The 22,320-nt window shown below is 42.5% G+C and overlaps 1 protein-coding gene across 29 annotated transcripts in view; it reads right to left on the bottom strand.

The window, feature by feature from the left end:
• ERC1 (ELKS/RAB6-interacting/CAST family member 1) overlaps positions 1–22,320 on the bottom strand; it is a 359,940-nt gene that overhangs the window by 27,331 nt on the left and 310,289 nt on the right. For all 29 annotated transcript variants that reach the window (XR_014804001.1, XR_014804004.1, XR_002344313.2 and 26 more), the window contains one exon: positions 1,106–1,294. Coding sequence is in view for 15 of the 29 variants with exons in the window: in XM_084957042.1 (XP_084813168.1) it covers positions 1,106–1,294 (189 nt within the window). In the remaining 14 variants the exon portion in view is untranslated. The remainder of the gene's footprint in view (positions 1–1,105; positions 1,295–22,320) is intronic.

The raw sequence follows: 22,320 nt of genomic DNA, 5'->3' as shown, positions 1-22,320 counted from the left end.
TTAAAATTTTCCCTCTTTGAAGAAGAAATAAATGAAAATTTCTATGGCAACATGCTGAATTTGAGAGGTAGGCTTACCTTTCCCATGACACAAATATGATGGGTGTGAGTGGCTATGAAATGTGTTGGTTATTAGGCAATGTTCCCACCCAGAATTCAGTCCAGCCCTGACCCCAGAGTGCACTTCCTGCCCTGAGGGCTGTCACTGCTGCCTGCGGCCTCACATCAGGAGAGGTGTCCTGTTTAGCTTTATGTCCTTCTTTCACACATGATGGGTCAACAAATCGGAAGTGTTCAGCTGGAGGAGGTTAGAGCTTCAACACTCTGAGGCGAGTCTGAGCAAACTCCTGGCACCTGTGTTTCTAAGAGGCAAGGGATACTGTCACCCCTTCTGGAGCTCAGACAAAAGGCAGCTGAGTATCCATGTTTTAAAGCTGCCCTATTTCTCTTTTTTTATTTTTATTTCTCAGTGTTTATTCAATTTTTCTTTCCCTGACTTTCCGTATCTGCTCTCTCTGTGCTTATCTTGTTTCTTTTATTCATGGTTTTTGTCTTCAGACCAGCCTTCTCATTTATCTACTGAACTAAAAATATGAAAAAAAAGAGAACCACTGGGTTTTACAGGCAACAGTAAACAGAAAATGTAGCCTAGGTGGGTAACCTAAACCAATTTCTCTAATGGCTCTTCTATTAAAAAACTTAGTAGGTTGTGACCACAGTTCCCCAGAGACAACTGAAGATACTGGAGCTACTGACTTGTCAAGGAGCCTCATCCAAATGCGCCTAACTCAGACGGTCCTTCTGCAGCCACAGTTATTAGTGGCCATCACCTCTGCAAAATAACATATGGGACAATAACAGATTCTCTTTAACCCTCTCCCTTCTAAACCAGCCTTTTCTGATTCTTCAGCAAGTTACACGGAGGGAAGAATAAAGTGGAACTTATTTCAAATGGTAACTCCTATAACTGTGGAAGAACCAACTACCAACCACTGCTAAGACTCTTGAACCTGAACACAGAATATTTTCCAAGGTAGCTTCTATTGCATCAACCAGACAGCAGCCGAACTTTGAGAGGGTGTTGTCAAAGCTCAGGTGAGACTTACCTGCTCCTGGGTCATCTTTTGTAGCTCATTCTCCCACGCTGCCTGGTCATCGTCCAAGTTGTAGGAAGCTGGTGGAGTGAGTCCTCGAAGGATCAGGGGGTCTCGGTCATGGCAGAGGGCCGTCAGGTGTCCAATGTACAACTTTAGTTTGCTTCTATTTTGGTCAAGTTCTAAGAGGGGCTGGATGTTCTGAGGTGGAAGAAAATGAGGAGAGTCAGGTCAATCTGAAAGAGAAGTTCACGTCTCTTTACACCACCCCAGTGAAGGAAACTGAGCAAGATTAAAGTCCTTGTAATCCTGACTGCAATCTTTGGGACTATAAAAAAGCAGCAGTCCACACACCTGCATGTGACATAGTCACACCTGACCTCCTCTCTGGGAGCCTCATAGGAACGCTGGTCTGTATGTCAGCATGAGACGCAGTTCTGTGCTGGGCAGGGGATTAAGTCTGGGACAAGCTTGTTTTTACAGAAGTAAAGTTCCTGATACAGAGAGACTCCAGTTACCTCACAATTGCTCTCCCACCTGTTATGAGTAGGTAACGAGAAACTGCTGGTGAAATGTGCTCATCTGAAAGCCTGAAAATGTACCCTGTGTGTTCCCCTACCTCCCGGAATGGAAGGAAAGTTCTGTCTCTGGAGAAGGTGCATGTTTTTTTTGGCCATGAGATGTGATGAGTGAACTCATGGCTAAATCAGCCTCATCCTGGCTTATGCTCCCTCGTTTATTTCCCGGAGGCCGTACCACACTCCTTTCACACACGGATGGCTAAACCCTCACGTGACATCACGCACCAGACCCACAGCCAGGGACTCCATGAAACTCTCTTGGCTCTGTTTCTCTTGATTAGCGGTCCTGTACTAATTACGTTTTGTGTTCCCTTTACTCACTTTTGCGCCCTTTGAAAGCACATTAAGTATCAGATGACTTCGTCTGACAGTTCTTGTGACAGTACTCTGGCCAGGTCCCTGGTACTGGTCAAGTTTGGGGAACTGAGGCAGGGCCGGGCCAGATCTCCCATCTCATGGTGTAGCGTCTGCCTGATATGTGGCAGCTGAGTGGGTGGAGAACTGTGCCAAACGCTGGCAAATCTCACATGTTCCCACCATGCAGAGTCCACACCTGCTGCATGTCACCAGCTGGCATCTGTCACCAATAGGACACCACTGACCCACCTAACGAATGAAGAGCTCAATACTCTTCAGGTCAACAGAACAGGGCCTGGTCTTACTTTCAACAGTGATGCTGATTCCTTCCTGGCCTCCTCAGGAGACTCTCCTGCTGCTTTCCTTTATTTCGAGTTTTTAAAATAAAGTTTCATGTTTTCTTATTAAGAAATCAGTACATATTTTACTCTGAAAAATATGGGGAAGCATATAAAAGGAATAATAAATAGCTTATAGCTATTCCATCAAGAATACCACTTGTGACATTTTGGTGATTTTCTTCTAAGTCTTTTTATAAACTTACATAAATCAACTTTTAATAGTATCATCCTTCACATTTTAATATCCTGTTTACTCATTTACTATTACAGAACTATTTACAACATCATGTATTCCTGAAAACCCGATTTTTAATGGTTGCTTTAGAAATATATCACATTTCCTGTTTCTTTTTTTCTTTTTGTTTTTCAGGGCCACACCTATGGCATATGGAAGTTCCCAGGCTAGGGGTCAAAAGGGAGCTGCAGCTGCTGGCCTACACCACAGCCACAGCAATGCCAGATCTGAGCTGCATCTGAGACCTACACCACAGCTCATGGCAATGCCAGATTCTTTACCGACTCAGCCAGGCTTTGTGGTTACCAGTCGGGTTTACTACCACTGAGCCACAATGGCAACTCCCACATTTCCTCTGTTTCTAGTACTACTTCCATGAAATAATTAAGAGAGGGATAAGCCAGGGCTTAATGGCTAGAACAACTTTTAAGTTATCGGAGAGATCAGAGTTCAGAGTTTAGGCTCATATGGCACAGTACTATATAGAAGTTGGAGCCTGGCTACACAAAGCAGAGAAAGCAAATCAAGTTAGCATTATTATTATTTTTTTAAACACATACACACACACACACACACACAATTCTCTAAGGATAAAGGTTAACACTCAGGTGGTGTTGTGGAAGGGCTCTGGGCTCCATGAGGGACCCCAATCAGCAGGCTCATGGTACAAGCTCTGTACTGCTTGTGGTATCAATGCTGACAACCACACAAGGAAGAGACTGGTTCAAAAAAGCTGAGAATTTGGAGAGTGAGGGAGTTGGACAAGCTTTTCACAAACAACAGTAATCTTCCAAAAAAGACTTGTATTATATTTCTGGCCAAATGCATATTCTCACTATAGAAAATTTAGAAGCAGTTCTGAAGCACAGTCTTTAAAGGCAAGTTCAGGGCAACACTCCTTTAAATACATGAACAACTTGCACGTCAAGAACCAAATGTCAGTCATGGTTCTCTACCACACACCATGTGCCTTCAAGCAGTGCAGCCTTACTTCGTTTCTCTCTTTTTTTTTTTTAAAGCCTGGACTCCTCTAGGCTTCTTTCATGGACACATTTAAAAAATCACTTTTTGGATTTTCATTGGATTTGTGCAATTTATTCCCATTGTGTGTGTGTGTTGGCCATCACATCTGGCCTGCAAGGCTGAAAAAGATGATATCTTAGGTAATTACTGTTTGAGTTGGAAAACAGACGTAAAAAAGCACGACCACTGAGGAAGAAGACAATGTGATAAATGGTAGTAATGGAAAGGTCAAAATTCTTGTAGTGAAATGGAATCTGGAAAGAAAGCAGCTCATTGCTTTAAGACTGGGAATAAAAAAATATACTTTTTAAAGTCCCTGTTCTTAATCAAAGATGCGATTTCAAACTGATTTAAATGTATTTCATGCTGAGGTGCAAACTGATTACAAAATTTAATAGTGTTTTGCATTGTTATTTTCCAAAGTTCAATTGAAAAGTTTAAAAATGGAGTTTCAAAATTTTTCCAGGAAAAAATTTAGGCCTACGTAATGTCCAAGATGCCCTTTTTCTCATGTCAAAGGAATTGCTTTTTTTCTTTTTTAAACAAAACAACAATCTATACAGCTTACAAAACTGCTCAACCAGCATAGCTCCCAAATAGATCCATTAAAAAAAAAAAAAAACCCACTGTGGCCCCTCGGGATCATTGAACCACGTCAATCACATGGGAAGTGTCCTTATCTCTTCCTCCCCCATCTAACTTGGGCAGGCCACTTAGAAAAGAAACTGCATTTCTCACAAGGTAGAACTGCCACTGCCTAATCTCAAGAGGGAAGAGGGACACTTGCCAGGCAGAAAAAGAATGCCTTACAGGACCCATAAGTTACGTCTTTTGTCAACAACCTCATACATTGGCAAGAAGTCCTACCAAAGCTGTCAGCAATGTGGTCAGGACACATTAGTTCCACAGCTATGCACAACTATAGTTCTGTATCTTTTTTTTTTTTTTTCTTTTGGCAAAAAGAAGTTAAAAAATGAACTTGTCAAGATAACCTTTGTTTTAGCAAATACAACGCCAAAACAGCAACATTCCCCTAATCCTACACTTACCAAGATGTTAAGGAAAATAATTATAAAAAGGGAGGCTTCTGGCTGGTGAAGTGAAACCTTTGTTTCTTCTTGAATCGATTTATCTGCCTATGTTCTCAGATCCTCACATTGGCTCCAGAGGCCCGCGCCTGATGACAAGTGGTGAGAGAGGGCAGTGATGTCCTGAAGGCATTTACTTCAACCTCCCTTAAGTAAGGTTAGGTGGCTAACTGTTCTTTGGAAGATAGATGAGTTGCTCCTATGTTGTCCGATACAGATTGTAACTGAAAGTGTGACAGTATATCACATTTCTGCAAGCTATTTATTTAAGAGATGTGAACACACTTTCTTGGACCAGCATGCGATGTGCAGAGAAAAGCCTTCGCTGTTCCACCCGTGGCCTGCTCTTCCTCCCCACTCTGCTGTTTCTGTGGCAGACCTTACTCTGAGTATTGGCTGCTTGGCTGTGACACATTCTGGGAGCTCATTCTCCGAGGACTGGTATATAATATGCCTTCCACTGAATATTATTTGGGATTTAAGGCACTTACCCTGGGGCATAAACGTGTCACTGTTTGGAAGATGCCCTTACTTTTTTAAGCTAATATTTATTGATTGTTTACTGTGGTCCTGGCAAATTAGTTTTATATTTACTATGATTCCTCCGTGGCTACAAAATCTTTTTTGTTGTTTTTTCTATCTGCTGAAGTCCTCACAGGGAGGTTCAATTGTCCCTGTATTCCTGCCTCAATGCTAGCAGCAGTTTCGATGCCTCACTGAGCCACCATTACTCTGCTGTCTGTATGTACATCTAGAAAGGTCCAGAAAACCAATATATTAACTTTCCAGAGATATTATTCTCTTAATGACATTCTTGTCCAGAGAACCCAGCAGAGAGCTAAGCTCTGAAAAGTAAAAAAGGAAGCAAAGGAATAAAATTCACTGGTCTAGCCTCAAAGTCCCTTTTCTCTGAAGAATGGTTTGATCTTCTCATCACAGTGAACTTGGGGATCAGGAAAATACTGGACAGTGTGAAGTCTCTTCACAAAGGTTTGGAGCTTAGTGTTATGTTCTCATTTAGCTGCAGCTATTTTGTGAAATATGGTAAACTGTCATATTTTTTGCTTGCATTAATGAGGTACATTGCATATGAAATCACAGATACTGACACTAAGAATTAAAATGTGTAAACTCAGGATTTAATATTTGTTTTAATTTGAGTTTTGGAGTTATAGTATTTACACTATAAATATTTACTAACTACTTAGAATATCAGTTCTATACTAAGTAGAGTCACTTCCTCAGCATCCCTTACAGATGACCTACTATTACTACTTGTTTAGTTCACGAAATACTGGGCCACTTAGGCTCAACCTACTTCCTCATTCCCCTTATCCATATCCTGTGGACAAAGATCTTCTCTTTGACCAGATGCTGGTCAGGCTCCTTTGACCTCTCTTCTCAACTGGGCCCAGACTTTTAACTTTTTGTGTCCATCTCTACACTGACCAGTTCCCACAAAAATTCTGCTAAGCTGGTTTATCAGGAGTCTGCTGTCTTCAGTGTCTGATGGGGCTCCTCATCCTCCTGTCCCCAGGGGATGTCGGATTACTCTGGCCTGCCTTGGGCAGGAAGCCAGGTAGGTAGGTTTGGCCAGAATCTTCCCTTGTGTCTGATGTTTCCTCTAAGTGTCTATCCACTGACCCCACCCTGCTCCTTGGCTGTAAATCCCACTCTTCCTTGCTGCACTCAGAGCTGAATACAGCCTCTCTCCTCCACTAGAAAACCTCACTGCAGTGGCCCCTAAACCGGTCATGATGGTCCTGAATAAAGTCTGCCTTACAGTTCTTTAACAGATGAGGGAATAATTTTCTTTAACGCTGGGTAAATGAGAGGAACAGCAAGTACCACTAGGAATTCACGTCCAGGGAACACTAGTGAAAATGACTCCCCCTGAAGTTCTTCTTCCAAGAGTTTATGATCAATTTCTATATCCAAAATTTTATTTCCTTTCTCGGCCTGAATCTGTTCTTCTCAAGACTGAGGAGTATCAATGAATAGGGAAGATTAAAACTGTGTACAAGCCCCCTGTCCCTGTCCTTTGAAGTAAAAGGTTTTTTCCTTTAGTCTCTCAAGCCTCCCTTGAGTCTCAAAAGGCTGACTCGAGAGTTAACGATGAGGAAATGTGAAGATGGAGAAACGGAGAATAGCTGTTGGGTCAGGAAACTGGTAACAATTTAGACTCTAGACCACATAGCAGAGTCACTGAACACCCAGTTCTCTGAAAGATACAGACAAAGGCCTAACACAATTCCTAAACTTCTTTTACAGGAAGCAGACCCCCCTCCAGATGAAAACTGCTAACTACAAGCATGTAGACTCCAGACTGGTTGAAACCAAGATTGATGATACTTGAAATTTCACCTTGATGCCAACCAATCCAAGAACTGTGCACGAGCTGATCACGCACCCTGCGGTCCACTCCCTTACTCTGCCTTTAAAAACCCCTCCCTGGAGTTCCCTTGTGGTGCAGCGAGGTAAGGACCTCATGTCGTCACTGCTGTGGCGCAGTTTTGATCCCTGGCCTGGGAACTTCCACATGCCATGAATGTGCCCCCCCACTGCCAAAAAAAAAAAACAACCAAAAAACAAAAACAAAAACCCTCCCTGAAAGTCACTTGGGAATCTGGGTTTTGAGCATAAGCTGCCCCTTCTCCTTGTTTGGCGCCTGCAATAAATGCTGTACTTTCTTTCATGGCAACCTGGTGTCAGTAGATCGGCTTTACCTGTGTGTAGGTGAGGGGACACAAGCCTTGACTGAGTAATACTAGGTCAGTGAGGGGAGTAAGCGTGGATCAGAAATCTCACACCCATATAGAAATACCAGGTTCTGAAAGTAAAAACTCTCCAAAGGCTTCAGATTTAAAAGGCTTTATGTGTGTGTTAAAGTGTGTCTATGAAAACTGCAAAAGCTCACAGATTTGAAATTTGAAAAAAAAAAAAAAGTGGGAATCATTTTTAAAAATAACACGTGATCATTTCCTTTTAGTTTTTTTTTTGTTTTTTTTTTTTTTTTTTTCGTCTTTTTGCCATTTCTTGGGCCGTTCCTGTGGCATATAGAGGTTCCCAGGCTAGGGGCCCAATCAGAGCTGTAGCCGCCGGCCTGCACCACAGCCACAGCAACAAGGGATCCGAGCTGAGTCTGCAACCTACACCACAGCTCACGGCAACGCCAGATCCTTAACCCACTGAGCAAGGCCAGGGATCGAACCCACAACCTCATGGTTCCTAGTCGGATTTGTTAACCACTGAGCCATGACGGGAACTCCCATTTCCTTTTAGTTTTACAGGTCAGAACTCTGTTGTCAACTTTTCTTTAAGCATACATTACCAACTCTGGCAACACAAAACGAAATATCCCCTATTTCTTGATCCAGATTTGGGGATAAAAAATTCTGTACTCAAAGCCATAAGAGGATAGGAAACAGGGTTTAGAATAAAATGAAATCTTGAAATCTGAACCACAGAGCTGCTAACTGCATTTAGCCTATTTATATTCAGTTAAACTCTGTCCTATCTTATTTGATGCAAGAAATGATACTCAGATAAAGAGCAGAGCTCATGGGGCCCATTAGTGAGGGAAGATGCTTCCTGCTGAGCCCACGAGAGCAGGTGAAGGCTGGAGGTATTTCATGTACTCGCTTCAATACTTAGAGACAGGTAAAATACATGAAAATAAGGTCATTTACCAAGAAGGCAGACAGATATGTACAGATGAAGACAGTGCAGATAAACGGGAATTAAGTGGAGAGAAAGTCACTGGAGGCACAGAAGCCCCCACCAGCTGACTGACTGAGGGAACTCATGGTATGTACGCTGAAGGGATGGACAGACAAGACCAGGGGGATAAGTGCAATCAGGAAAGCCACCCACTCGGCTAGATTCAATAACGCCAGGAACAGGTGTGTGTTCCAAAATTCTTCTTCCCTGCTCTTTTAGTAAAGATGGGAAAACATCTTCAATTCAGTTTTTGGCTAAGGCTTGCCTCTCCACAATAAACCATTTATTATACTTCAGTAAACAATGTAAGGGTTAAGTATTCCTCTCTCCCTCTCTGTGTATTTTAAATACATGTAAAATAAAAAAGCGGAATGAGGAGCTTCCATCATGGCAGAGCGGAAACGAATCTGACTAGGAACCATGAGGTTGCAGGTTCGATCCCCTGCCCTTGCTCAGTGGGTTAATGATCCGGCGTTGCCGTGAGCTGTGGTGTAGGTCAAAGACGCGGCTCGGATCCCACGTTGCTGTGACTCTGGTGTAGGCTGGCAGCTACAGCTCCGATTAGACCTCTAGTCTGGGAACCTCCATATGCCACAGGAGCGGCCCAAGAAATGGCAAAAAGACAAAAAAAAAAAAAAAAAAAAAAAAAAAAGCTGAATGATTTCCTCACTAAAGTTCCAGGGACATACACTAATGAATGAGAAATTACAGGGGAAAAAGTCTGGGCAAGGGAAAAAAATAAGGCAAAACAGGGAGAAGAGAGGTTCATATTTTTTGAGAGGGAAAGCCAACTAAAGGCTGATGCTGAGTTTAAAAGCAAAAATTAGGTCAGTGGTTGGCCACAGGCAAAAACAATGGCCTTCAAACCCTTAAGAGCCTGGCCCACATCTGCGTATGGGCACTGGCGCCCCCTAGTCCACTCTGGTCCTTTGAGTCTGGGGCCTGAAGTGGTCCTGCTGCAAGTGCTGGCTTCAGTTGAGCACAGAGGCACTTCTCAGCATTATTACATATTTACAAGACAGGCAGATAGATCTGGAAGACAGCAACACGCTTGGTGCCCGCTGGGCGAAGAAACACAGCTACAACCTCATCACAGCATTGCATTTTCTTCTCTCCATAAGGCTTTGGGAGTGCAGAGAAAGGACACGTGAAGCTGTGCAAGGTACACAAAAGGAACCTCCTGGCCTTGCTAGTCTCAATAAGCAATAGAGAATGTGAATCTAGATTCCAGAGCACAGTCTACAGGAAGGCAGAGAAGAAAAGAGCCAAGTGTGATTATCTAGTAACTAGCAAAGTCGACAGCTTATCTGTACAAGGGCTCCAAAAAGGGGTCAGTCTCTGGAGGAGACTTTTCTGTGAGTTATTTCAAGGTCAGGTTAAAGGTGTGTGTGTGTTTGTCATTATTTCAAACTCCAGCATCAAATCAAACCATACAGACTATGCAGATATGGCTCCACTGAGCTCTGTCCCTGGCTTAAAGTGCTCTGAGAGGTTCCACTGAGCGCTCACTGTGCATTGCAGCCTTTGGGGGACAGAGAACCAGGCCTCAGAGGGTACCAGTGGGAGGGAGGGGCTACTTATTGCCTGATTGCAGGGGAAGATATAAATATTATCTGTGGCTGTGTACATATGTCAGAGACGGGGATCTGTGCTACACAGAGCAAAACAAGCTACAGATGGGAATTTGACCTCTTCATGCTGAGGTCGGAAAGAGCCAGGAAACCACCTGTGGCAGGTTAGAAACATTTGGGACTTGGTGTAAGAACACACACGTATACGCTTGCAGTGGCAAGAGGGTGTCAGGGGGAGATGGGAAGAAAGATCTGGGCAATATTTCAGCTTTAGGACAGCTTCGAACTGCATGACTGAGCGGATGGAAATGTGTCAGAAAGTCACAGAAGAGCCCTTTAAGAATCGAAGCCAGTGCAGGGCTGGAGGCACAAGGGCACCTCCCCCATACACTATAAGTCAGGTGGGGCTGGGCTCCTGGGCAGTGAGTCCAGGTGAGCCGCCCCCTCCCCTGGCTGCTCTGCTGGGAACCAACATCTTCCCTCTCCTCTCCCCTCCTGACCCACCCAGAAGAAAAAATCTTCATCTCCCTTCCACAAACACACAAACTTGTCATGTATCTGAGAATCATAGAGGGACCTTGGCTGCTCTGACAGGACTGTCCTTCCTGGATTTATGTCTGTCATAGTCAATCAGGAAATCATACTTAAAAAGCAAATTCTTTCTGAAAATTTTATACACCATGAACAAATCCCATGGATTAGCGATTTCCAGACATCACCCCTTTCACCCTGGGAGTAATCCAGGCTTTGGGTGGAAAAAAAAAGAGATTTGGGAAAAACAAATTAGGAGGACTGTTTTGCTCTATCCATTTTCTTTACTTGACAATAAAACCTTCTACATAATCACTGAATTAATCGCTCTTCCTCCTCCCCTCTGAAAGTTAAAATTCCTTAGTCTAACACAAACTCTGATAGACATCATCATTTCAATATTACTAGTTGCTGAAGTTTAAGCAAAGCTTTCTTATTTGAGGATATTACAGTGACTATGACAAAAGAGGCTCAGCACTGAAATACCAGAAATCCTACAAGCTGTGATGGATATTATATAAGTTAACAGCCAGGGTAATTCAAGATGAAATAAGCTGGCGACATCAAGCCCAATCTCTGGAAGAAACCCTGTGTCCCGATTCCCTCTGCTCCAACACAGGCTGCATTCAGTGCTAACTGAAGATCTGTCCTGAAGGGTAAGGGCAGAGCTAGAGCGGTCCCACTGGAACATGAGAATCAGAGTGGTCAGAAAGAGCAAACCCAAGCATGCTGATGGAGTTGACAGATCCTGAGGGACAGCAAGTAAAAACTGGGGTGTAGGCAGGCCAAGGGGAAAATTCCAAGGAACCAGAAATGAAGGTCCATCTAGATTGAAGCACATGAGGCCTCATGATCTAATAAAGAACAAGAAGAATCCTGGTGTAGCTGCCAAGTGATCCTATAGGTGGGGTTAAAAATGTTAAGTTTGTCAAAATCTTTGTACTGGTTTTATCCACCAGCTCTAGCCCCACCTTCCAGTTCTCATAAGAACACTGTGGTACACATGGACCACATCCAGGTCTCATAGCAATTTTAGTGATGGAGTACAAAGACTAGAGACCATGTTTCTGATACAATCGGGGTATTTAACGCATTACAGGTGTTTAGAAAACAGGAAGCAATGAAAGAGTGAAACAAACTTCCAACTCTAGAAATCAAGCAAAGAAGAAAAGGGACAGGAGGCTGCAGAAACACACCTTTCTTCACATGTTAATCTGCTCATGTTGTTAGTGCTTTTCCCTGGTCTCCTTCCAGGGAGTATAGGATGTCATGCACTTTAACAACAGCTAACAGGAAAGAGCTCACTCCTGCTTTAAGGAACCTGCCCAAATATACCCACCACACGATTCTGGAGGTTCTTCATACTCAGCTGCCTTGTGGCTCTGGCAGCCATAACCTTTTTATATATGAGATGCTGCTACTGACAAGAAATGAGAGTCTTCCTTGGATCATCCCTGGGGAGCAAAGTTTCTACCATCTTCTTCATCTAAGCAGTAAAAGCTCATGACACTTGGTCTGGTACATTTCTGCCACTCGTTTTCGGCTTTTTCTGACCTCATTAACATGCCTGTCTCATTAATCATACATTTCTGCACAAGAATAAAGCGACAGGCTCATGAGTTACTTAAAACACCCTATATCCATATGCGTGAGCACACTCTCCCTCTCTCTCACTTGCACACGTACACACACACACACACACGCACACACACAGAATATGGTCTGACTGGCAGGGCCCAGGCTTCTCTGAACTGGAACTCCTGCATCCTAGCATCTTTTGGAGTAATTATGACTTACATCTTCCAGGAAGGCACAATTGTTTGTCTGGCTGCTTGCCTTATCTGTAACTGAGTTAATTACTTCCCCCATGAAAATTTTTTGTTCGTTAGCCATGGAATTAACGGTCCTCTGTATCTTATGATCTTAACTCAGAATTTTCTCTACTTGAACTTTTCTCTGGCAAAGGCAGCTGTGGCATCTCACACCTCCAGCACCACATTTCAAGAAGACACAGCAGTATCACTCTTTAGTGCCAGGGAAGGCGACGTGACTGTGTAGCCAGGGCCATGGCCATAACACAACCAAACAGTAAACCATAAGCTTGCAGGCCCTTGGCTGGTAATTGTGTTAATTATTGGGGATCTGGTTTCAGACTGTGGTTTAAAAAGGCTTTTTTTTTTTTTTTTTTTAAACCCAGAGGCTGCCCTTATCAGAGGCAGATTTGCATTGCTTATGTTGTATGCTGTAAAATCTTTGCACTGCACTGACGACTCTGTGAAGCAGAACTACAACACAATACAGTTCATCTTGAGCATGTTTTACCATCTGTAAAATAAGAATAATAATGCCCATCTGAGAGAGGATTTGAGAACATACAACATACAAGTCATTCTCAATAACTCTAGCTGACATTCTGATCCTGAGGACACTTTAACCCTATCATTTGTGCTTAGCCCCACAGATGGCTGGATGGTTACAAAATGGCACATGAAGTGATGAGAAGAACTAGATAAGCAACACAATAGATCAGAGATTGGGAAATTACAGTCCATGTACCAAATCCAGCATCATAGCCTATTTTTGAACAATCCATCAGCTAAGTATGGTTTATCAAATGGTCGGAAAAAAAAAAGAATAGTTGGTGACATGGAAATGATACAAAAAATGTTTCAGGGTGCATAAACAAAGTTATATTAATCACAATCATGTTCACTCATTTACATATTGTCTGTGGCTGCTTTCCCACTACAAGAACAGAGCAGAAGAGCTTCGACAGAATGTATGGTTCAGACAGTATAAAATATTTACTATCTGGACCTTTATAAAAAAGTTTGCCAAGACACACGCACCCGCATGTTCACTGCAGCACTATTCACCATAGCCAAGACATGGAATCAACCCTAATGTCCACTGACAGATGACTGGATTAGGAAGGTGTGGTGTATATATACACAATGGACTACTACTCAGCCATAAAAAGAACAAAATAATGCCATTTGCAGCAACATGGATGGAACTAGAGACTCTCATCCTGAGAGAAGTAAGTCAGAAAAAGAAAGACAAATACCATATGATATCACTTATATCTGGAATCTAATATACGGCACAAATGAACCTTTCCACAGAAAATAAAATGATGGACTTGGAGAATAGACTTGTGGTTGTCAAAGGAGAGGGGGAGGGAGTGGGATGGACTGGGAGCTTGGGGTTAATAGATGCAGACTATTGCCTTCGGAAGGGATTAGCAATGAGATCCTGCTGTGTAGCACTGGGAACTATGTTTAGCCACTTATGATGGAGCATGATAATGTGAGAAAAAAATATGTACACATGTATGTATAACTGGGTCACCATTCTGTACAGTAGAAAAAAAAATAAAAGGTTAAAAAAAATTTGCCAATCTCTACAATAGACTTATTCCAGTTAACAGGGTAACTATAATGTTAGAGCAGAAATTCTTAAAATTTTCTCACAGATCATTTAAGAAATAAATGATAATTACTGCCTTAAAAATGCAATTCATAATGAGTATCACTTGTATCAGTGGTAATATCAATGCAAAATAAAACACTGGCTAAATGGAAAACTGGATTTGGCAATGGGCATAAAAAGAAAATTCACAGTTGCAAGAGGTTCTAATTAGTAAAATTTGATCTGGACGAAATCCCTGATTGATAAATAAAATGATTACAAAGTTTAAACATGGAAAAGAATTGATACTAAAATGATTCAGTAAAATAAGAATATTGAAAAAGTTCGACATTTTCAACCACATGTATAGAAAATTGACAAAGAAACTGAATGAACTTAGCTTCAGCTCCGGCAAATACTCAGTGAAAATTCCTTGACATTGGTATAACTTATTTAAATGCTTGTGTATAGACCAAATGTTTCTATTGAGTCAAATGTTCTCAAGGCTAAGCAAGCATAAAACACTAGCTGGGTCAACTGAGCACAGGGAAAGTCATTTTAGAGGTCACTGAGGTCATCTACACCCCCCTCCTTTACTTTCTAAAGGAGAGATTCAAGGCCCGGAGAGGCGACCTGACCCAGGAATGTGGCTGGGGGCTTAGTCACTCAACGTCCGGGCACCATGCCATCACGGGACACATGGGCCTTCTTTCAGTGCCGTTTATCTGAACTGCTCCTGCAGGCGACTTAGCTTTCTGAACAGTAATGGGCCTTTAGACGGTGTTCTCCATTTTCTAAAGCAAAGAAGACTGGAAACAATTTGGGACATTTCTGAAAACCAGAGCTTCCTGATATGAACATGTCCCCACCCCTCTAACTCTTCCAGCACTGTAGCATCCAGGCCTCAGCATCCTCTTCCAGGAGGTCAGAAGCTCGCTGGCCCTCTTGCTTCCAGCACTCCCCCGTCCTGCCCATCCCCCACAGATTTTGGCAGCACACAAAGGTCATGGTGATCTACCTGCTGCTGATGGCACCAGGCTTGTGGTTTGTCACCCCCTTCCTGACACTCATGGAGCTTTAAAAATAGGTCCACAAGTTCTTTGGCATTCCTCCCCTTAAAAAGTAAAGCCTGACACTCTGCCCCATTCAGTTCAGGATGGTCTTGGTGGCTCATTTAGAGGGAAGAGAAAGCAGCAGAGGTGGCAGCATGTGATTTCTGATTCCAAGACATAAGAGTCACCGTAGCTTCCTCCTTGCTCTGCTCTCTCAGTCTGTACAAGGAACGAACCAAGGTTCTTGCCATGAACTGTGGGTGAGCTGTCCTGGAACTGGACTCTTCATCCCCAGTCAAGCTTTTGGATGACGACAGTCCCAAATGACACCCGGACTACAAACCCAGGAGAGACTCAAGTAAGAACTGCCCAGCCAGGCTGCTCCTGAATTCATGACCCACAGACACCACTGCGATAATGGGTTTACTGTTTTTCATGCTGCCACGTTTGCCAGCAATGGGTTGCGTAGAAACAGATAATTAATACACACCCTGAGCACTCTTCACAGTGAACTACTAAGAGTACACCAAATTTAGCTTATATCTGCTTGGCAAACGCCCACTGCTCCTTCAAGATAAGGAACAAGCTTACCTCCTCTGTGAGCCCTTGAGTCTGTGCTGGAGACCTGGGTTTTCCTATAATTTTTTATACTTTTTTTTTTTTTTTTTTTTTGGTCTTTTAGGGCTGCACTTGCAGCATATGGAGGTTCCCAGGCTAGGGGTCCAATTGGAACTGTAGCTGCTGGCCTATGCCACAGTCACAGCAACTTGGGATCCTAGCCGCGTCTGCGACCTACACCACAGCTCACAGCAATGCCGATCCTTAACCCACTGAGCAGGGCCAGGGATTGAATCCGTATCCTCATGGTTCTTAGTTGGGTTTGCCAACCGCTGAGCCACGAAGGAAACTCTGAAACATCTATTTTAATCCATATGCCTAGTGTGGTGCAGACACTTCCCACAAATGTTTTTTTTTTTTTTTTTTTTTTTTTTTTGGCTGCACCCGTGGCATTCAGAAATTCCTGGGCCAGGAATTGAAACTGCACTACAGCAGCAACAACACTGAACCTTTAATGCACTGAGCCACAAGGAAACTCCCCAATAAACATTTTGAAGATAATTTTCTCATTTCAGTCTGTTTTTTAAAAAAATTTGTCTGTTGTAAACAAAACATATTCTATGTGTGATCTTAGGACCCAGATGTCACTGATAGAGTGTGGAGAACGAGCATTTTAGTTTGTAAAGTCAGGGATAAATACCTGGGTTCAATTTCTGGAAGGTAAAACAGTGTGAACACTATACTTTAAACAGTGACCCATTAACAAAATGACTATAAGGATTTAAACATTTAAGATGTTTTCATTTAATATCCAAAATGCCGAGAGAAAAATTTGGATAACTTATTTTATATTCACATAAGAAGGAACCCAGAGAGTGTAAGAGCTTCCTAGGTTTGCCAGATGCCTCTGCATGCAGAAAAATCTGTGGGTCTAGTTTTGAAACGGAGGAAGAAAGAGCGGTATATGTTCAGTGTGGACTATCTTTCAGTGGAAAGAAATGAAGTCCTATGAGCAAGTGGTTTGCCTTAAAGCCTGAATCTTCACCAAAAAGAACCAGCCATCTGTTTTGAATACTTTAAGACTAAGCCTCTATTTGCGCTCTGCTTTGATCTCCTAGGATAATAGGAAGACATTGATACAGTCCAGCTTCACCTCAATCAAGTGTGCTCATTTAATTTATCCCAGAAATTCTGACTGCCAGACCCAGCTGGAAACTTTAGCCTCGTCATCCCGGGATCAGGAGGAAGGCGGAAGACACATCAAGGGAGAACAGCATTTTTGTTTGGGTTGATGATGCATTTTTGTGTCCAAGAAAATATTCCTTTAACCCAAAACAGACAGTGATCCCAAAGACAGAGAGAATGTATAGAAAATAACAAATTAGGGAGAAGCCGAAGACAAGTTAATGAAAGAAAGACTGTAGAACCCTATTGTAACAAGGCTGTTGTTTAATAGTTCAGATAAGATATGAGTCAAATCAGATCCTCCAAATATAGCTCCATAAAATAAAAACGTGCTATAAGAGGGAAGGATTAGGCCTGTCTTCCAAAACTGGTATTAAAAGGGGTCCCCTCATATGTTAACTGAGGGGTGAGTAATAAACCTGACAATGTATTTTAGAAGGTGGAGTGGATACTGGCTGGGAAACCAATACACAGGAATGGTGTCAATGACAGGCTAACCTGTTAGGGGTACAGAGTAAATGAAAAGATTAAAAATATCTACTACAAATGCATAAAGCTTTAAATAATCAGATGCAACTTTTCTTTAGGGTAAAAACTAACCTGTTTTTTCTTTCACAAACTATTTACTGGAGGAGTTCCTGTTGTGACTCAGCAGAAATGAATCTGATTAGCATCCATGAAGACACAGGTTCCATCCCTGGCCTTGCTCAGTGGGTTAAGGATCTGGCATTGCCATGAGGTGTGGTGTAGGTCACAGGCATGGCTCGGATCTGGCATTGCTGTGGCTGTGGTATAGGCTGGCAGCTATAGCTCTGATTTGACCCCTAGCCTGGGAACCTCCATAGGCCGTGGGTGTGGCCCTAAAAAGACGAAATAAATAAATAAATAAAACTATTTACTGGAGTACTCTGGAGGGTCCCCTCATTTTCAAAGGACTGAAAAACAATTAGGATGTGAAGGATTTTATTTTGCATGCAGTGCAAGGATATTTTTATTGTCCAGGAAGAATGTCTAAGTCACAAATAATACTATGAACAGGAGGAAGACAGCACTTCCTTTTTAGACAAATGCTCATAACTGTTAAGATAAGAACTCATGGATCTGAGAGCTTATGTTTCAGAGATGTTTAAAGCACTGCAATTTTCAGTCTGAGAAATAAATCAAGTAGGTTATAGGACAATATCCCCTTAAATCATTCAGCAGCAACAACAAAAATGTAGAATGTACCTTGGAACTCTATAAATCATGTCTTAAAAATACACTGAGAGGTCTCTCCCCCAAACTACTTACAACTTACTCGTGTGGCCTAAGAGGTCTCTGCCTCTGCTCAGCCTGTATAAGCACCAAGTCTGTCGAGAATCTACACAGATTTGAATGTTCTGTAATAACCTATATGGGAAAAGAATCCGAGAAAGAATGGATATGCGTATATGTATATAACTGATTGACTTTGCTGTACACCAGAAACTTACACAACATTGTAAGTCAACTATACACCAATAAAATAAAAAAAAAATGTTAAGAAAGAGTTACTTAGAGCCACCATGCAGAGGTGGTGGCTTCTGCTTCTTTCTATGGTCTAAAAAACCATCCTCAGGTAAGAAAACTTAGGAAGAAAAAGTCACCTGCTGCCATGCGTGTTTCTGAAAGGTGATTAAGTCTGACCGAACGTCTGTGGCTGGCCTCCCACACGGACACCTTGGGGAGGCAGCTGTGTTGTTGCTCAGGCAGTTCTGGTGAAATCATTAACAATTCAGTCAGAGATTAGAGAAGAAGAATAATTTCTTTTGCTACAGGGAAAGTTAATTACTGGGATTGTGGGTTATTTGCACAATGAGAGGAATGTTACAGTGTTACGAGAAAGGATAAATCTATCAACAGTGGCATTGAAGGCTCTTATAAATATTCTAGGATTTTTATCACGACCACTACCAACATCACATACTGTCCCTTATGGAGCATTTCCCGTGCACGAGGCAGAGGGCTAAGTGCACTGAATATACTATTGCATTTAATTCTCACAAGAACCTTTGCTAAAGGTTTTATCATTGCCATTTAACAAAGAGGAACCCAACACTTCAAAGAGAGGTTAGGCAACTGGTGGGAAATTACACAGCTACTGAACTGGCCTCAAATCACGTCTAGAGGCAAAGCATGCTGTCCATCTCCAAACTAAAAGGCTATAAAATAATGGGATTGCTACGGGGGACACAAGAAAATATGCGCTGTCAGTGTCACGGGGGGGAGGGGGGAGTGATGTAATATTACATTTGAAAAAGGCAGACACTAGAAGGCTCAGATGTGCATGTATATGATGACATCACTACCACACAAGAGTAACACTAGCACTGGGCTGTGCCGCAGCAGGTCAGCTGAGACCTGTTGCACAGCAGGACTATGGGCAACTCTTCTTTTCCCTTTTCAAATTTAAGCGATTGGTGAGGACTGCAGCGCTCCTCCTCCTCCTCCCAATCCACCTTCCCAGGCGGGAGCCTGGATGTGCATGGAGGCACCTGGCCTCACACAAGGCAGCCTCGCAGAGACTGACATGGCATGTGAGGGGTGGGCAGCGGGAAGGGGTACGTGTAAATCCAGGGGAGACAGCAAGGTCTGCTCCCCTCCTGGAGAGCGGGCATGCTCCTGCCTTCTGGTTCTGGAAGACTCGGTCTGGGCTTTCAGAAAAGGAGCAGGTGAGGGGGACTCAAGATAGTTCCGGGCTGGTGGTCAGTTATCAGGGAAATCTTGGTTGGGAAGAAAAACATGTAAATTGACCTGGAGTACCCCGCGTGTGGTTCCTGGGGGGGTCACTGGGGGCCGCAGGAGGAAGAAAGAGGCAGCCGTCTCGGAGGAGTCCTAGCAGGGAAGTGTTCACCTATGAGAAGAGTGGAGCTCTTGGGTCAGTGCCTCACAGATGACCAAGAAAAGAAGGACAAAAGGGGCCATGGCCACGTGCAACTCACTTACCAGCCGTGCCCATGTGTGCCTGAGGACAAGGCTATTACGACGGTCATCACTGAAACACCAGAGAGGCTGTCAGGACGGCTTCGGGGCAAGGGTCTCAAGCTGTAGGTGACACGATGCACTGTGTGGGAGGGGCCATTCCTCTCAGGCACTGGGCATCATTTTACTGAAGCTCAGAGGACCAAATGCCCCACCCGACTTGGACCCGTGGTACTGCCCCAAGACCTCTGCCAAAGCCCGGGGAAGGTGCTGAACCTTTACGTGTAGAAGAGAAACTATGAATCCTCTGGGAAAAATAAAACAGAAAGTATACTTTCCAAAAAAAAAAAAAAAGAAAAAAAAAAAAGGAAAAAAAAAAAGAAAGATAGAATCTGGCCTGGTCACAGACCATTCTAAATTATGACGGAAAAAAGATCAATAGGTACAAAGGCAGACAAAACATCGTGGAAAAAACCTGGGGTGATGTGTTTTAGACATGATTATAATTAGGAAATAAAAGCAATTATTCTATTTCTATGATAATGTTGATAGAACTTTCAAATCTGAACTAGTGTGTGCTACTATATCTCGCTGTAAGAACTATTATAGTCCACAAAGCTTATGACTTTGTTGTCATTTAATTTTGCCAAAGCTGTAGCCCAGAGCAAAGATCCTAGAATTCTGGGAGTTTCTGCAAGTCATCAGAAAGTGTGTAGGCTTTCAAGAACACTGATTTTTAGGAAGAGAGACTAACCCTAAAAATACAGAAACGATATCAAACAATTACATCTTGCGCTCATCAGCATTCTTCTGACTTAACTGTAAAAATTGTTCTAAAAACTAAGACTCTCTGTGTCAGATGTCAGATACTGCACACAAGCTATATAGAAGGGAAGCTGGCTATGTGTAGGCTGGCAAATAAAAGCAAATTATGAATTTACAAACTGCTTTCACATTTATTACACCGCCTTAAGAAAAATAAGATAGTTCATGTAGAGATGAATAAACTGAGGTTCCAAGAGGGTAATGAATTATGTGAAATTTCTGACCTTCATTCAATGCTTTTTTAATTATATCAAACAGCTGTCTACATTCTTCTCAGATTAATTCATGTTTTGAACAGACGTATCTGAACTTTGAAAAACTTAATAGCTCAATGCATTAGCACCAGAAAAATGAGAGCTGATCCTAGCACTAAGTCTGTCAGAGAAAAATACTAGCAGTTGAAAGGTTGTGCTAAAAGCTGAAAGCTTTGTCCAAGTGATGTAAACAGATCAGCAGTGTCCCTCAGTCTTTCCACAAAGCAAAAATGACACCAAAGTGGAATGATGCACGTGACATCTTCATCCATGGGGGAATGATTATCTCGGTAACACTTCTTTTTCTGTTCCACTCCCTACGTGAAGTAAGGCTGGATAGGTACTGCTACCAGATGACTGGTACCTCTCTTCTTGGCTGAATCAGAGATTCAGGATTTGGCGAGAATGCTGGGGCAGAATGTTTATTTCTCTGCTCTGTTTACGAAGGGCTGATATTAGAAGTTTTGGGGGAAAGAGAGGAAAGCAGGAAGTAGAAGAGGATGCCATCCACCATAGCAGAAAATACTACTATCCCCACAGAACATGTAGCAACATCATCATACCAAATTATACTCTAATTCCCAACTATTAAACAGAATCCAGAACAACTGCCTCATCCAAATTATACATGCATGCTTCAAAAAACAGAAAAACGATTTTGAAAGAGATGCTTCCGGTACCAAAGTCTAAGCATTGATATGCTATTCCAAAGCTAAAAGGCATTTAATAGCAATGAAACAGAAAGAAACGTTTCTTGGGTTTTAAAGACTGAAATAAAGGCTTCTTGAAGTCCCAAGCCACTCCAGCATTTTCCTTGGCTGTGAGTTAGTGAGTCACTGTTGAACTGTGGAGTACATATATCATCAGCTGGCTCTCCTCAAGACAGGCTTTCCAGCAGATGGCTGGGTAAAGAAAATCACAAGGGGTATCTTCAGTGTTTACTTTGTTTCTCTTTAAAAACTGTCAAAACCAGTTTTAGTTTGTTAATTTCTGAGGAAAAGAAACAAGAGAGGAAAAGGGATGACTAGAGTGAGCCTCCTTTTGGTGGTGTGGGCCTCTCCTATTTTCCTGCCTAAGACAGCCAGGTGGATGGTCTTTAACTGCCTTGAGGATTTTTAGAGTAAGGAAAGGACCAACACCACCAAACTTCAAGACTTACCATAAAGCAACAGTGATCAAGACAGTGCGGTACTGACAAAAGAATAGGCAAATTGAGCGATGGTACACAAGAGAGAGTCCCAAAATACACCCACAGAAATACAGTCAACTGATCTTTGACAAAGGCAATGTGATGGAGCAAGCCAGTCTTTTTTAACAAAAGGTGCTGAACAGACACATGCAAAAGGTAACATACATTTCCATTTGTAAATGTGTCTCCCTCTCCTGTACCAGAAAAAGAACAACTCCAGAGATGACAATTACCACTAGAGATTCTTATTTGCAACAAAATCTTACTAAATAATCCTTATTTACCATACATTTCCAAGTCACCTTCCCATAACTTATTCCCTCTCCAGAAACCCGAAACTCCTTTTCCTTTGCCTAACGGCTTCTC

This window comes from Sus scrofa, chromosome 5 (assembly GCF_054392235.1).
Source record: "Sus scrofa isolate SSC_HxYL_T2T_F1_AM1 chromosome 5, Sscrofa_HxYL_maternal_Yorkshire_Landrace_v2.0, whole genome shotgun sequence".
Lineage (NCBI taxonomy): Eukaryota > Metazoa > Chordata > Mammalia > Artiodactyla > Suidae > Sus > Sus scrofa.
Note: the sequence above shows the minus strand (reverse complement) of the source record. Positions and strands in the feature narration are given on the sequence as shown.